General features: G+C 42.1%; 4 protein-coding genes across 4 annotated transcripts; 2 read left to right on the top strand and 2 right to left on the bottom strand.

Annotated features, from left to right (window-relative positions):
* Nucleotides 1-2,131: 2,131 nt before the first annotated feature.
* Nucleotides 2,132-3,976, bottom strand: LOC123770819 (crustacyanin-C1 subunit-like). Its single transcript, XM_045762984.2, has 4 exons — nucleotides 3,815-3,976; nucleotides 3,548-3,632; nucleotides 3,004-3,126; nucleotides 2,132-2,458 (listed from the first exon to the last, which is right to left on the bottom strand). Exons 1-4 carry the CDS (start codon nucleotides 3,950-3,952, stop codon nucleotides 2,211-2,213), a joined length of 594 nt encoding a protein of 197 aa, XP_045618940.2. The 5' UTR covers nucleotides 3,953-3,976; the 3' UTR covers nucleotides 2,132-2,210.
* Nucleotides 3,977-4,251: 275 nt separating this feature from the next.
* Nucleotides 4,252-5,574, top strand: LOC123770821 (crustacyanin-A2 subunit-like). The gene is made up of 3 exons (XM_045762986.1): nucleotides 4,252-4,408; nucleotides 4,574-4,790; nucleotides 4,898-5,574. Exons 1-3 carry the CDS (start codon nucleotides 4,286-4,288, stop codon nucleotides 5,128-5,130), a joined length of 573 nt encoding a protein of 190 aa, XP_045618942.1. The 5' UTR covers nucleotides 4,252-4,285; the 3' UTR covers nucleotides 5,131-5,574.
* A 2,023-nt stretch (nucleotides 5,575-7,597) lies between these two features.
* Nucleotides 7,598-8,895, bottom strand: LOC123770823 (crustacyanin-A2 subunit-like). The gene is made up of 3 exons (XM_045762988.2): nucleotides 8,742-8,895; nucleotides 8,275-8,491; nucleotides 7,598-8,104 (listed from the first exon to the last, which is right to left on the bottom strand). The coding sequence occupies exons 1-3, from the start codon at nucleotides 8,862-8,864 to the stop codon at nucleotides 7,872-7,874; spliced, it is 573 nt and encodes a 190-aa protein (XP_045618944.1). The 5' UTR covers nucleotides 8,865-8,895; the 3' UTR covers nucleotides 7,598-7,871.
* A 344-nt stretch (nucleotides 8,896-9,239) lies between these two features.
* Nucleotides 9,240-11,379, top strand: LOC123770895 (crustacyanin-C1 subunit). Its single transcript, XM_069305668.1, has 4 exons — nucleotides 9,240-9,404; nucleotides 10,336-10,420; nucleotides 10,552-10,674; nucleotides 10,846-11,379. The coding sequence occupies exons 1-4, from the start codon at nucleotides 9,267-9,269 to the stop codon at nucleotides 11,091-11,093; spliced, it is 594 nt and encodes a 197-aa protein (XP_069161769.1). The 5' UTR covers nucleotides 9,240-9,266; the 3' UTR covers nucleotides 11,094-11,379.
* The last annotated feature ends 2,644 nt before the right edge of the window (nucleotides 11,380-14,023 follow it).

Raw genomic sequence — 14,023 nt, 5'->3', positions numbered from 1 at the left:
GAAAGGGGTGGAGATGAGAGTTTGAGAGAGAGAGAGAAAGGGGTGGAGATGAGAGTTTGAGAGAGAGAGAGAAAGGGGTGGAGATGAGAGTTTGAGAGAGAGAGAGAAAGGGGTGGAGATGAGAGTTTGAGAAAGAGGGTGGAGAAGGATAAGGGCTAAGAGAAGAGGGGGATAGCAGGATAGGTAGTCAGTTCGTGGTCCGAGGCACGTACCCACAATCAGCTTCAGGGTGCCATTAGTGGAGAGCGACACCTGCGTGTGGGTCTAAGGTCGCCTTCTGAGAATTATCTAAACTTGTGTGCGAGCGATTCCAAGTATTTCTACCAGGCGCTCCTCCCACTTTTTTTTTTATACATATATGAAGCAACTAACAATAGCAACAGGACGAAATGCGGAACCACGTTGTCAGTCTGGCCATTATACCCACAAGCAGTCCCTCACCGTCGTAATAACTAGCAGTTATGTATTGGTGCTACTGTTTTTAATACTATTGTAATTTTTTTTTGTAACTGAGTATAATCTTTGGAAATGTATACGTACTTGAAGAGCAGAGATAGTAAATATAGGAGTGGAGGAGAGAGAGGAGGCTTTGTACATGGTATTATAAAAAAACATGTATCTAATGTACATGGATGTTTTATCAAAACCATGTACGTTAGGTACATGATTTTGATAAAGGGCCAGGGTGGCTAACCCCTGTAAAGCTGACTCACGCTACTAACACCAAGACAAGGTGTGTGGGATTTATATTTTTAGATGTGATAGACGAGGTCTCGGTACGACTCAGTGAGTGAAAACACTTAGTAACCTTGCTACTGTTACCAATATTATTTTTGGAAATCATCTGATCAGGGGATCTGCTGATAGAAAATGTGCGAGCGATATATATATAGATATAGATATACTATCTATACTGACTATCTCTATACTGGTCTAGAGAGTATAGTTATTTATAGCCTGATTTTTTTTCTGTATATCTTGAGGTTATCTTGAGATGATTTCGGGGCTTAGTGTCCCCGCGGCCCGGTCCTCGACCAGGCCTCTACCCCCAGGAAGCAGCCTGTAGCAGCTGTCTAACTCCCAGGTATCTATTTACTGCTAGGTAACAGGGGCATCAGGGGTGAAAGAAACATTTTGCTCATAATTTTTCGCTTCCACCGGGGATCGAACCCGGAACCTCAGGACTACGAATCCGAAGCGCTCTCCACCCAGCTGTCAGGCGCCCCTAATATAAGGGGATATACGACCAGATTCCAGATAGTAACCAGAGGGCGAGACAGAGTAGCAGAGAGGTCCAAGACACCAGTCGTGATAGTGTTTACCCTTCCTGTAGTGGATGTGAACCATAGAGCTGGTACAGGACACATCAGTCTCGCTTTAATACCTTGTTCTTAGTTTAGTTCTTGATAAGAACATAAGAACATAAGAACAAAGGTAACCGCAGAAGGCCTATTGGCCCATACGAGGCAGCTCCTATCTATAACCACCCAATCCCACTCATATACTTGTCCAACAAATTTTTATGTTCCGAATTCTGACTTCTTGTCCGTGTTGGAAATATTTGAAGTGTTGCATATGTTTCTTTCAAAATATCCATTCAATATATTTGTGTAGCTTAATGTTCATTGATTCAGGAAAGATGTAAACTCTTTCAAAATAATTGGTTGTGTGTGTGTAACTTTTAAAAATTTCCTTGTACATTAGAAATATTATTATTTTATTTAACTTTTGACCTTAATCTAAAGCTGGCCAACTTTACTGTTCTCTTCAGTAGTATACTGCACTACATAAATACCACCATTAAGTGAAGTTTGGTATATACATATTTATTAAAAGATTCGAAAGCTTTCCAGTAATAGTTTCAAGCCATCAAAGTTTGTTACATATACTGTACTTTGAAATTGGTACTAGAAATACAATTTGTTACTTGCAACACAAATTGATAATTGCAGCACAAATGAGTTTCTAGGAAACTTTCATTGTTACTTTAGAACAAAAGCTGTTTAGATCAGTCTGGAGCATTAGTGAGACATTCTCAGCCTTCAGTAAACGTCCAGTTAAGAGAACTAGTACACATAAGGAGCTCCATCTAGTTGTCTTTATGTTCAGTTGTTAAAGAATACAAAACGAGTCTTTTTGTATAAATTTATTATTCGCAAACTACAAAAATGTTACCATGACGTTATGTAAAAATCGCTCGGCAAAGACAATTAAAGAGTTTTCTGTACATCATAATTGCAAGATGATCCTTGGGGCGTCTTGGTGAAGCGGGAAGTGTCAACATTGATGCTCTTGAAGGCAGCTTCACACCGCTTCACGAACTTGTCATCCAGGCTGGGGGAGCGGGTGAAGATGAAGGCAAAGTCGGTGTGATGATTGAAGTTGAAGCTGACGCAGGAGTACAAGCAGGCGAAGTTGGTGTAGTCCGTGTCCAGGATCACGTACGGGGCGGCAAACGCTGGAAAATTGCAAAACACATAATGTGACTAATCAAAAAAGTTTGTAATTATTCACGTCATATCCATTAGGATAATTGAACACTGTACATATCAACACATTCTCCTGAAAAGACAGTGTGTATAGTAATTATTTGGTCGAAAGTACCAAAATGTAGAGATGGACCACCAAATACTTCAGTTTGTACTTATAATTTTACAAAGTCCTGAAAAATAATGTTAATATCCAACTTAAAGCTTCCTAGACCTAGAATAGCTCATTTATGTACTATATTAGGTCTAAGATATCATGTATTAGACATAGGATTGCGATGAGAAGTTGGGTTAGATTCTATATTTATGTTGCGGTTAAAAAGTTACCGTTTGTCCAAATTCAGTAATGCCAAACGTCAACGTTTGGTGGACCACCACTACATATTGGTACTTTTGACCATATGGTTCCTACAGGAACTATCATGTTAGGAGGATGGGTTGGAAAATATCATATAACATTCTATGTTATGGTCACATAAAGACGAGGTCACAAGGAGCTGCTGCTACTACTTACAGTTCTCGTAGTCGATGGTGAGATGAGGTTCACCGAGGGGGTTGGGGTACACCTTCCCGTTGCGCTTCAACAGGCTGCCGTCAGCAGTCACGCCCGTTGATGACACATCAAACTGTTTACCGTCTGAGAAAATGGAATGTTATATTACTTTCCTGGAAAATAAACAAACTTATAACACATATATTCTACAGCTGCATGTTGACGCAAGCTTCTCGTATTATCTCTAAAGCGTTTGGCACCTAACAGGAAAAATTATATCATAACAATATAATAATAATTAGTTATGTCGGGAACAGCCAGTTTGTATATTTATAGATCTAGGTTCTTATTCTTATATCTAGATTAAGATTATATCTAGACCCCCGCCACACAAGGCCGGACTACTGTCTCTCCCCAGGAAACAACTCAACAACTTGGTTAACTCCCGGGTGTCTATTTACTGCTAGGTGAACAGCGGCATTAGGTTACAGGAAATGTGTCAAATTATTTCTGTCTCTCACAGGATTCTCGATTATGAGTACAGAACGAGCCCAACCGTACTTACCGAAGGAATAGTCATTGCGGACACAGGTGTTGATCAGCTGATAAGGGTTGTCAGTAAGTGCGAACTCGTACCAGACGCCGGCATACTGCAAGGCAAGAAAACATTCCTTAATTACATCCCGATAATCTTTAATTATCAACTCTTAACATTTAAGTGAATTTGCACATTTATATAACGCAAATGATGTGATGGAAGTTTGGATCACTGAGTGGTTGTGTTGGTGATTTATAACACATATGTTGCATGTGTGTATTTAGGAGCACTCACGTTGGCGAAGTTTGGGACCTGTTCGGTCCACAACTTGCTCTCGTCGACGGCAGGACACTGGCCGGGGACCACGAAGTCCGGGATCTTGTCAGCAGCGACGGCGGCCACGAGGACCAGCAGGATGGCCAGCGAGTTCATGGTGCGAGGCAGAAGCGGCTTCTGAGTTCCAGGGGCGTTGTGCGGTCTTTATATAAGACTGGCGGAGGTCAGCGGTTGTCCAAACTACTGACTCCATACCCCAATGAACATCTTTTCTTTACTTACAATTAAAGTATAACATTGGCAGTCAAATGTTATTATTGAAATTATTAAATACTGTAATGAATAATATTCACAAAACAGTATCTGAGTCATTATAGTCAAGGAAATGGTCGTGTACTACGCTCCGCCCTCCATTTTTTGGAGGAGGTTGCCTCCTCTATATAAGCATGGGCAGGGGGCCAGGACCTCAGAGTCAGTCAAGCGCGCATCATGTTCACAACTTTCCTCACTGTCGCCCTCGTGGCCTGTGTGGCCGCCGACGGTATTCCGAGCTTTGTCTCTCCTGGTAAATGTGCCTCAGTTGCCAACCAAGACAACTTCGACCTCAGGAAGGTGAGTGATCTTTTGTGTGATTATTACCGATTGATGAATCACGGTTATGACTTCCCTATATTGTATATGGATCTGCAGTATTGATAAGGATACACCGTTGATGGTTTGCGACATATTTATAAGTAACATATCGTGATGTTTCAACATTGCACATGTTCTCTGCAGTACGCTGGCCGTTGGTACCAGACCCACATCATCGAGAACCCTTACCAGCCGGTGACTGGATGCATCCACTCCAACTATGACTATTCCGATAGTGACTACGGCTTCAAGGTGACCACCGCCGGCTTCAACCCGAAGGGAGAATATCTGAAGATTGACTTTAAGGTCTACCCAACTAAGGAGTTCCCAGCCGCTCACATGCTCATTGATGCTCCTTCAGGTAAGTCTTGCCCACAATCTTCATCAACAGAATCATTAATATTAATGTTGCACTTTTTAGAATGCGCAAACAAGTTCTTTGTCGCTAAATTGTTTTTGTTTCTCCAGTGTTCGCCTCGCCGTATGAGGTCATCGAGACTGACTACGACACCTACTCCTGCGTCTACTCCTGCATCACCACCGACAACTACAAGGCAGAGTTCGGCTTCGTGTTATCCCGTACCCCCCAGACCTCAGGACCCGCCGTCGAGAAGTGTGCCGCTGTCTTCAAGAAGAACGGTGTCGAGTTCTCCAAGTTCGTGCCTGTCTCGCAGACGGCTGAGTGCGTCTATAGAGCTTAAGGCTCCATAACATTTCACAATTATCAAAACAACAATCTCACTGTTCTTCCGCTATCGTCTCCCATATTTTCATGTACATAAACGTGACCTTATCTTACCAACAGTCAGTGCTACATAACCTTACCGGCTTGGCGCCTTCTTTTGATATTTACTTTCTAACCAACAGTAAAATGACACTCGTGTCTAATTACAAGTAGCCACAAGCTATGGTGAGACACATAGGACTGTACTGTGAGGTTAAAGGCTCAGGCCCCCATGACTGTGTACTGTGAGGTCGTCGACTCACGCCCCCATGACTGTGAACTTGTACATTAAGATTTGTGATATGCCTCATGTGTTTACAGAACAAGTGTCCACATGTGTTTAAAATGGATCATTCGATATGTACATATGTGAACCTTCCTGATATTATGTACATGTGAAATAAACTTTTTATAAATTGTTTATCCTGTTTATTCTCTCTGTATCCGAAGCATTACGTTAAGGGACCTCAGCAGACAATTGTTACTCTGTGAGGTATACTCTCTACATGGAAACATGTATACTAAGTGAGTTTACTTTAGTTATGAACTCCAATCAAGATAATTATAGTATACTCCTTCGATAATTTTGGCCTTAATTATGGCTAGGTATTTATCCAATTTATTTTATAATTATGAGGCGATGAGTCACAATAACGTGGCTGAAGTATGTTGACCAGATCACACACTTGCAATAAATAGGCAAGACTCTCTCTTGCCTAGTTATTGCCTTCATCACCTTCCCTCATCACAATCGACTTGAGAATGGTCCAGGACGAACCGAAACGTCGTCGTCCCTTCACTTTCTAGTGTGTGGTCTGGTCAATATAATTATGAGTCTTTCGTTCATACTTTATTTAACGTGAATTTATTTTATTTTTCATTAAACAAAATCATAGTAAAATATGTTATTATTTGTATCTGTTTTATACAGAAAAACATAAATGTCAGTAGATAGTAATTAATAACAACATGAATGACACTGAAAACAACCGAATAATAAAAAAAAACTTCATAGATAAATATCCATACATAAGAATTACGCCAAAATGTAACTAATATAACGTGATGACAAATGTATAATGCTAATAATACCCAGAGAGTAATCACACTAACGTGATCTATAAATGAGAAAATCCGTTGGAGCTGTGATGAGGTTTCGAATATATGCAGTGCCATGCAGTGTATGGACTGCATGGAATCGCAGTGGAATAACCGCGGTGGAATAACCACTGCATTGGTTCGAATCCTCATTACGGCTACTACGGATTTTTTTTTCAATAATAATAATAATAATAATAATAATGATAATACTAATAATAATGATAATAATTAGCTAATGTGTAGGAGCCGTGATGAGGGTTCGAACCTATGCCGTGTGTGTTCCCAGACACTCGCTCTAGACAACCAGGCTACGCCATGGTCAAAAGGATTGCAACCTGGGGTATTACTGTACCCTCTAGGATTTCCGAGGCTTCCACTGAAGCCGAACCAGTGTTTCACACATTCCCCACATACACTCTGGCTTTTGTCATCTAGTAATGTTCGAACTCATCATCTAGAATGATGAGGTTCGAACCCTCAACACGGCTCCTATGGGGGGTTATCCATAGCTCCTTCTCCACGGCGGGGTTATCCCATTTAGTCTTATGCAGTTGTTAGAATTTGGTCGTGGTGAAGAGCCTGCAAGAGTGTCCCAATGACAGATCTCAAGATGGCTTGCTCCTTTTGGTGAATTTGGGATCATAAATTCCAATGATGTCTTTTAGGAATTCTAGCCGGATCTCTCACTAATCCACTCGCAGCACCGGTCGAGGATGAGAATGCAGGCAATGCTGTTGACCAGACCACACACTAGAAGGTGAAGGGACGACGACGTTTCGGTCCGTCCTGGACCATTCTCAAGTCGATAGGCAATGCTATTTGTGTTGCCTTGTGTATACTATATACCACAGAGTCTAGAATTAACTATAAGTTAAAATAATAAGGAAGGGTGTGTGCAGACACCGAGGGGTGGTGGGTGTGTGCAGGCAGGTGTATATACAAGGGAAAGGCATATTTGTGCAGAGAGGAAGAGCACATGTGGAGGGGCATGTGTGTGCAGGGAAGGAAAAGGTGAGAGAAAGGCATGTGTGGACAGGGAGTGAGGGAGGAGGCAGAGGAAGAGTGTGTGTGGGCAGGGAAGGGGGAGATGGGGGAATTTCAACGTCACAAATATGAATATATTTTCCCTTCCATATTCACTTTCAGAGCTTCAATCATCAAAAAACACGTAAGTTCTTCTCTATATAAAAATAATGCTGCGTTTTTAAATTTGAGAAGGGAGTCGAGTTCTCGGCTCATCTCTGCACATCCATATTTATTAGAATTCTTTGATGGTTCTGATTGACAATATGTCAGGAGAGAAAGATACGCTTGAATATTTAATGTTTAATTAATACATTATCTCATACTTACGCCATGTCTTAATAGTGTACAAATTATTTATATTGAAACATTCTTAACTGTACAAACATGTGCATGTTTATAATTATATTTTAAGAATTACGACAATAATTCATATCAAACACACAGATCTTCGTACTTGGTACAGGAGTTGCAATTGAGCTTTAATGTAATGGTCAAGTTTGGCAGTTTTCCTGCATTTTACAGTTATAATGGGGATGATGTATTTGAACTTAAGGAATATAACAAAATATCCATTTTTAGTATTCGAGGAACTTAAGCTCTATAGACGCACTCAGCCGTCTGCTGGACAGGCACGAACTTTGAGAACTCGACACCGTTCTTCCTGAAGACAGCGGCACACTTCTCGACGGCGGGTCCTGAGGTCTGGGGGGTACGGGATAACACGAAGCCGAACTCTGCCTTGTAGCTATTGGTGGTGATGCAGGAGTAGACGCAGGAGTAGGTGTCGTAGTCAGTCTCGATGACCTCATAGGGGGAGGCGAACACTGTCGAAAAAATTAATCTTTATATAGCAAGCTGAATCTGTATATTTAAATTATAATATTACATTTAACAAAACGTGCATTCATAGCTTTGCCTAAGACTTACCTGACGGCACATCAGTGAACAAAGACTCAACAGAAGGTGCATCAATGAGCATGTGGGCAAGATTTACCTGAAGGAGCATCAATGAGCATGTGAGCGGCTGGGAACTCCTTTGTTGGGTAGATCTTGAAGTCAATCTTCAGATATTCTCCCTTCGGGTTGAAGCCGGCGGTGGTCACCTCGAAGCCGTAGTCACTATCGGAATAGTCATAGTTGGAGTGAATGCATCGAGTCACCGGCTGGTAAGGGTTCTCGATGATGTGGGTCTGGTACCAGCGGCCAGCGTACTGCAGAGAAAATGTGCCATGAAGTTAAGTAATGTTACTAGTTAGTGTTGAGAATCCTATAACGTCTATTATTATTCTGGTAGCAACGAATAGCACAATGTAGATAAATATACAGTTTAAGGAAATTATAATTGGAACTGCACAAGTTCAAGTAAGTTTATTAAGATAATAAAATACATTCCAAAATAATAGAGAAGATTAGGCTGTTTCTATCGTCTTTAAAACGGTTTGATATTTATAATACAGTCACCTTCCTGAGGTCGAAGTTGTCCTGGTTGGCAACTGAGGCACATTGACCAGGAGAGACGAAGTTTGGAATACCGTCGGCGGCAACACAGGCCACGAGGGCGACAGTGAGGACCGTTGTGAACATGATGCGCGTTTGACAAACACTGAAGATGCTCAAGTCGTCCCACTGCTTTTATAGCATGCTTCAAGTATAAAAACAAAATAGTGGGAGGAGCGTTCTGTAGCAAAGCTTAAGTAGAAATTAACATTTAATCTGTGACTTTGTGATTATGTCCTTCAGTTTTATGTTGTGTTCGTAAATCCGAATGGCATTGTTGCGGGTTAAATGTAAACAACTTTAAAAAACACAAAACAAGATTTTATTTACTGCGTAGATAAACTTGTTGAATGGGCGGATCAGGAATTGGTCACGCCCACATTAAACAAGATATCACAGTTCTCAGAAACTAAAACCTGGTCTGGATGTGTATATATATATATATTGGCGACCTATTCTTGTATTCAGAAGCCGCTTCTGCCTCGCACCATGAACTCGCTGGCCATCCTGCTGGTCCTCGTGGCCGCCGTCGCTGCTGACAAGATCCCGGACTTCGTGGTCCCCGGCCAGTGTCCTGCCGTCGACGAGAGCAAGTTGTGGACCCAACAGAAACCTAACCATGCCAACGTGAGTTTTATTTCATGGCTTTTTTGAAAATAAATAAATGAAAATCGTCTTTAAATATCATTGAACGCTCATACACAAAACTAGAATAAATGCTGAGATTGCTTCGAAGAAAACGAAGAGACGTAATTTGAATATGTAAAATTATTTGAGCCTGAGGTGTTTGTGTTGAACTTAACGACAATTAAACCGTGGGAGGGTTAATAAGGCGAGCACAGTATCCTACAGACCAGAAGAAGTGGAACGAGTACTCTTCAATCTCAGAGGTTACACCCTCTTCTATTACAGAAGAGTGTATAACCTTGTTACTCTGATATTTGGGTCAAAGTTTTAAATGGAGGTGGGGTTTCCTCCTTTTCCCCTGTTTTTTTTCGTTTGTTTCAGAGTACTGATTTTAGTCTAGTTTTAATAATATTATCTTGGTGGCGGATGTTGATGCACAATGTTCACTAGTGTGTCCATTCTTCAACTGCTTTTCTAATAATTGTAGTGGCTGTGGAATGTACATCTAATGCAGCTGCTGTCGTTGGATTAATGTTAAGTTTGATGTGCAGGGCTTCAGTAGCTTCACATTCCAGTAAGTTGTGCAATAGTGGCGCCTCTGCTTCTGTTCCACAGATATGACACTCTTTAACTATTGTGTTTATTACCTCCCAGCAGCACTTGTAACCAAGTCTGAGTCTGTGTATGACTACTGCAATGTCTCTGGATATCTTTTTGTCAGGCTTGAACGAAGATTACAGCTATTAAGTACGATATATATATCGTACAAAACCTTGCTACTTGAGAGCCAACACGTCACCATCGAGGTGCTAAAACAGCTCTTGTCTTCTGTGATCTTTTTAATGTTTTAATAAAAGTATCTTGAACATTTTATTGAAAAGAGATATAGAGAAGTGACTGGGTTGAGAATTATTATTTTCTTATATTGCAGCTTGCTGGAGAGTGGTATGAATTCGCCATTACGAAGAACCCATATCAGCTCCTCAACAAGTGTGTCCGCAACGAAATATCCTTCGGTAAGATTTGTTACCCCTCTTTCCTCCCAGTGTTCTGAATACAGTGCTCATATACCAACTGGCATCAACATTAACCGGTTTGCATTTCGTGTGTTACAATAAAATCATTCAAAAGCAACCCACTTCTTCAGATGGTAAAGTGTTTACTGCGGCGGCACATGGCGTTACTGCTGACGGCAGCTTACTGAAGCGAAATGGGAAGGTGTATCCTAATCCCTTCGGTGAACCCCATCTCACCTTGGACTTTGAGAACTGTAAGTCCCCGCAGCAGATTCCTGTGACAATGTCTTTATGTATGACCATTATATGTAGTGTGCATAATAGAGTTTCTTATTTACATTTTGAAAATATCAGAACGATAAAGAACCGAGTGCGTCTTTAAACATTTGAGATTGAGTCACATAATGTGTTTTCTAATTTTCCAGCGTTTGCTGCCCCTTTTGTCTTCCTGGACACGGACTACACCAACTTCGCCTGCATGTACTCCTGCGTCGACTTCGGCCAAAGTTATTACACCGACTTTGCCTTCATCTACTCCCGCTCCCCCAGCCTGGCAGACAAGTTCGTGAAGCGGTGTGAAGCTGCCTTCAAGAAGATAAATTTTGACACTTCCCGCTTCATCAAAACTCCCCAAGGATCATCTTGCAATTATGATGTACAGAAAACTCTTTGAATGTCTATGCTGGATAGGTATTCTGTACGTCACTAAATTGTTTTAAAACTAAAAGAAAATGGATAGTAAAAATAATTCGAGTCCTTTTCATACGTCAATGAGAATGTTTCAGCGGATTTATGAATATACATGATAATCATTGTTGTATATGATAAAAATACATATACATATACAAATGTTGTTTCCTCAAACCTAATATTATAATTATAATGTCCTGTACTGTAACATCACTTGAGAATGAACCATGTAGGTTCGAAACGTTGTGCAATTTTATAATAAGTATAATACATTCTACAGTTATTCACTTCTTTTTCTTCACCTTGAAAACGAACATGACTTTTGGTGAACTCATCTTCCAGCTGAACCCTGATGCAAGAGCACTAGTAAGAGGGATAGAAGCCCTAAACCAGAAAATTGTTAATACAGAATATGCTGTCATGTTCAATGAGACATGTATAAAAAAAAATGCTGTCAGTATGGCAGCCATGGTCTCATCTGTCGTAAGACACTGGGAAAGATTGGCAGACATGAAGCAGTCAATGACATCATCAAGAGAAGTTTGGCTACAGCTGGGTGTCCAGCACAAAGGGAACCTCAGTTGTGCAGACTTGACAACAGCCAAAAATGCCCAGATGAAGTCACCCTGCAGCCATGGAGGGAAGGTAAACAGGTCGTGTGGGATTACACGTGTGCGTCTACATTGGCTGATATCTATCTACGTTACAGCGCAGCTGAGGGAGGCGGGGCGGCCACCTTCAGGGAGGCCCAGAAAACCAACAAGTACGGAGACCTAGAACGTTGTTACAGGTTCGTGCTGATAGGCTCTGAAACTCTGGGCGCCTAGGGTTAACGTGCACTTAAGTTCTCAAAGGAGGTGGGCGAGGAACTCATTGGGAAAACTAAAGACTCACGAGCGGCCAGTTTCCTGTTCCAGCGCCTCAGTGTTGCAGATCAGAGGGTAAATGCGTGCTGTATCCTGGGTACGCACCCAACCTGCGAGGAGCTGGACGAAGTCTTCGAACTCTGATTGTTATATTGTTACATATATGTGTGTGTTCTCTGTAAACTATAGCATTGCAAAAAAAAAATAGGTGTGGTTAGAGAAGAAAAGATTAAAGTGTTCAGTAAGAATCCACAAGGTCTTCTCTGAATATTCTTTATTTTCTTCTTCGAGGCTATGGGTCCCTACAATTGCATCAGAGGTGGTACCCTATGTTGTTGAATATTACCGAAAGGGTAAGATTAATGATTCTAACAAGAATCTTCTCAATATTTCTTAAGTTTTTCTTCACTGTCAGGGTTAATTGAAAAATTAACTCTGCAAATTTAACTCTCTTTCACCACGCTCTTTGCAATTTACTTCATTTAGATCTCTATTCAAGCCGAGCTGCCAGAGATACTTGTAACCAAGTCTTATTCGAGCTGTGACAACGTCTGCTAGTCTGCTGATTTTGTTACTTGCCCCATACACATGTTTTACTTCACAGATTTCATTATGATGAACAATGGACTTGCTAGTTCCAGTTTGCATTGTTCTGCTTTCTTCCAATTCACCCAAGAGTTCTCATCTAATGACACATTTTAGGGGCCTATTTGATAACTCAAGATTCTGTTTAACATTGTCTTTATTTACTGCAACCTTAGCAAGGGCGTCAACTTTATGTTCCTGCAGGCGAATGTGAGAAGGAAAACACAAGTGTCTGCCTCTGATAGCATCCTGCCTAACTCTGATGGGGTTCTGCTACTCCACAGAGCTGACTTCAGCTTCGCAATTTCCTCTCGTTGATGGTTCCAAGTAATTACCAATGACACACCAAAATTCTTAAACAAATCAAATGAGTCCAGACGCAAGTGTAACTCACGACTTTCAGATAAAACTTGCACTGTCGGTAAGGCCCACTGTATTGCGTCAGAAGGTGGGGGTGACGCACACTGTGTTGCGTCAGGAGATGGGGTGACGCACATTCTGTTGCGTCAGGAGTTGGGGTGACGCACACTGTGTTGCGTCAGGAGGTCGGGTGACGCACACTGTGTTGCGTCAGGTGATGGGGTGACGCACACTGTGTTGCGTCAGGAGATGGGGTGACGCACACTGTGCTGCGTCAGGAATTGGGGTGAAGCACGCTGTGTTGCGTCAGGAGGTGGGGTGACGCACACTGTGTTGCGTGAGGTGGTGGGGTGACGCCCACTGTGTTGCGTCAGGAGGTGGGGTGACGCCCACTGTGTTGCGTCAGGAGATGGGGTGACGCACATTGTGTTGCGTCAGGAGGTGGGGTGACGCCCACTTTGCTGCGTCAGGAGATGGGGTGATACACACTGTGTTGCGTCAGGAGATGGGTTGACGCACACTGTGTTGCGTCAAGAGGTGGGGTGACGCACGCGGCTGAATGGCTGGTTTTCGCTTCTCAGCAGACGTGCGGCGGGATGTGTTACGTCACTCGAACTCTAACTTTCTGTGAGGCGGTGTTTCACACATTCCCCACATACACTCTGGCTTTTGTCATCTAGGAATGTTCGAACTCATCATCTAGAATGATGAGGTTCGAACCCTCAACACGGCTCCTATGGGGGGTTATCCATAGCTCCTTCTCTACGGCGGGGTTATCCCATTTAGTCTTATGCAGTTGTTAGAATTTGGTCGTGGTGAAGAGCCTGCAGGAGTGTCCCAATGACAGATCTCAAGATGGCTTGCTCCTTTTGGTGAATTTGGGATCATAAATCCCAATGGTGTCTGAGGTGTTCTGGCCGGATCTCTCACTAATCCACTCGCAGCACCGGTCGAGGATGAAAATGCAGGCAATGCTGTTGACCAGACCACACACTAGAAGGTGAAGGGACGACGACGTTTCGGTCCGTCTCAAGTCGATAGGCAATGCTATTTGTGTTGCCTTGTGTATACTATATACCACATAATCCAGGATTAACTATAA

This window comes from Procambarus clarkii, chromosome 56 (assembly GCF_040958095.1).
Source record: "Procambarus clarkii isolate CNS0578487 chromosome 56, FALCON_Pclarkii_2.0, whole genome shotgun sequence".
In the NCBI taxonomy this organism is placed as follows: domain Eukaryota; kingdom Metazoa; phylum Arthropoda; class Malacostraca; order Decapoda; family Cambaridae; genus Procambarus; species Procambarus clarkii.
The sequence above is the reverse complement of the archived record's forward strand: the minus strand, read 5'-3'. Positions and strand labels throughout refer to the sequence as shown.

Excerpts from the sequence above, each read along its gene's own strand:
- LOC123770819 (XM_045762984.2), bottom strand. The coding sequence starts at position 3,952 with ATGAACTCGCTGGCCATCCTGCTGGTCCTCGTGGCCGCCGTCGCTGCT. Across the intron at positions 3,127-3,547 it reads CCGCAATGACTATTCCTTCG|ACGGTAAACAGTTTGATGTG; the intron begins GTAAGTACGGTT and ends CCATTTTCTCAG. Across the intron at positions 2,459-3,003 it reads CACCATCGACTACGAGAACT|CGTTTGCCGCCCCGTACGTG; the intron begins GTAAGTAGTAGC and ends GCAATTTTCCAG.
- LOC123770821 (XM_045762986.1), top strand. The coding sequence starts at position 4,286 with ATGTTCACAACTTTCCTCACTGTCGCCCTCGTGGCCTGTGTGGCCGCC. Across the intron at positions 4,409-4,573 it reads ACAACTTCGACCTCAGGAAG|TACGCTGGCCGTTGGTACCA; the intron begins GTGAGTGATCTT and ends TGTTCTCTGCAG. Across the intron at positions 4,791-4,897 it reads GCTCATTGATGCTCCTTCAG|TGTTCGCCTCGCCGTATGAG; the intron begins GTAAGTCTTGCC and ends TTGTTTCTCCAG.
- LOC123770895 (XM_069305668.1), top strand. The coding sequence starts at position 9,267 with ATGAACTCGCTGGCCATCCTGCTGGTCCTCGTGGCCGCCGTCGCTGCT. Across the intron at positions 9,405-10,335 it reads AGAAACCTAACCATGCCAAC|CTTGCTGGAGAGTGGTATGA; the intron begins GTGAGTTTTATT and ends CTTATATTGCAG. Across the intron at positions 10,675-10,845 it reads CACCTTGGACTTTGAGAACT|CGTTTGCTGCCCCTTTTGTC; the intron begins GTAAGTCCCCGC and ends CTAATTTTCCAG.
- LOC123770823 (XM_045762988.2), bottom strand. The coding sequence starts at position 8,864 with ATGTTCACAACGGTCCTCACTGTCGCCCTCGTGGCCTGTGTTGCCGCC. Across the intron at positions 8,492-8,741 it reads ACAACTTCGACCTCAGGAAG|TACGCTGGCCGCTGGTACCA; the intron begins GTGACTGTATTA and ends TTTTCTCTGCAG. Across the intron at positions 8,105-8,274 it reads GCTCATTGATGCTCCTTCAG|TGTTCGCCTCCCCCTATGAG; the intron begins GTAAATCTTGCC and ends TTTTTTCGACAG.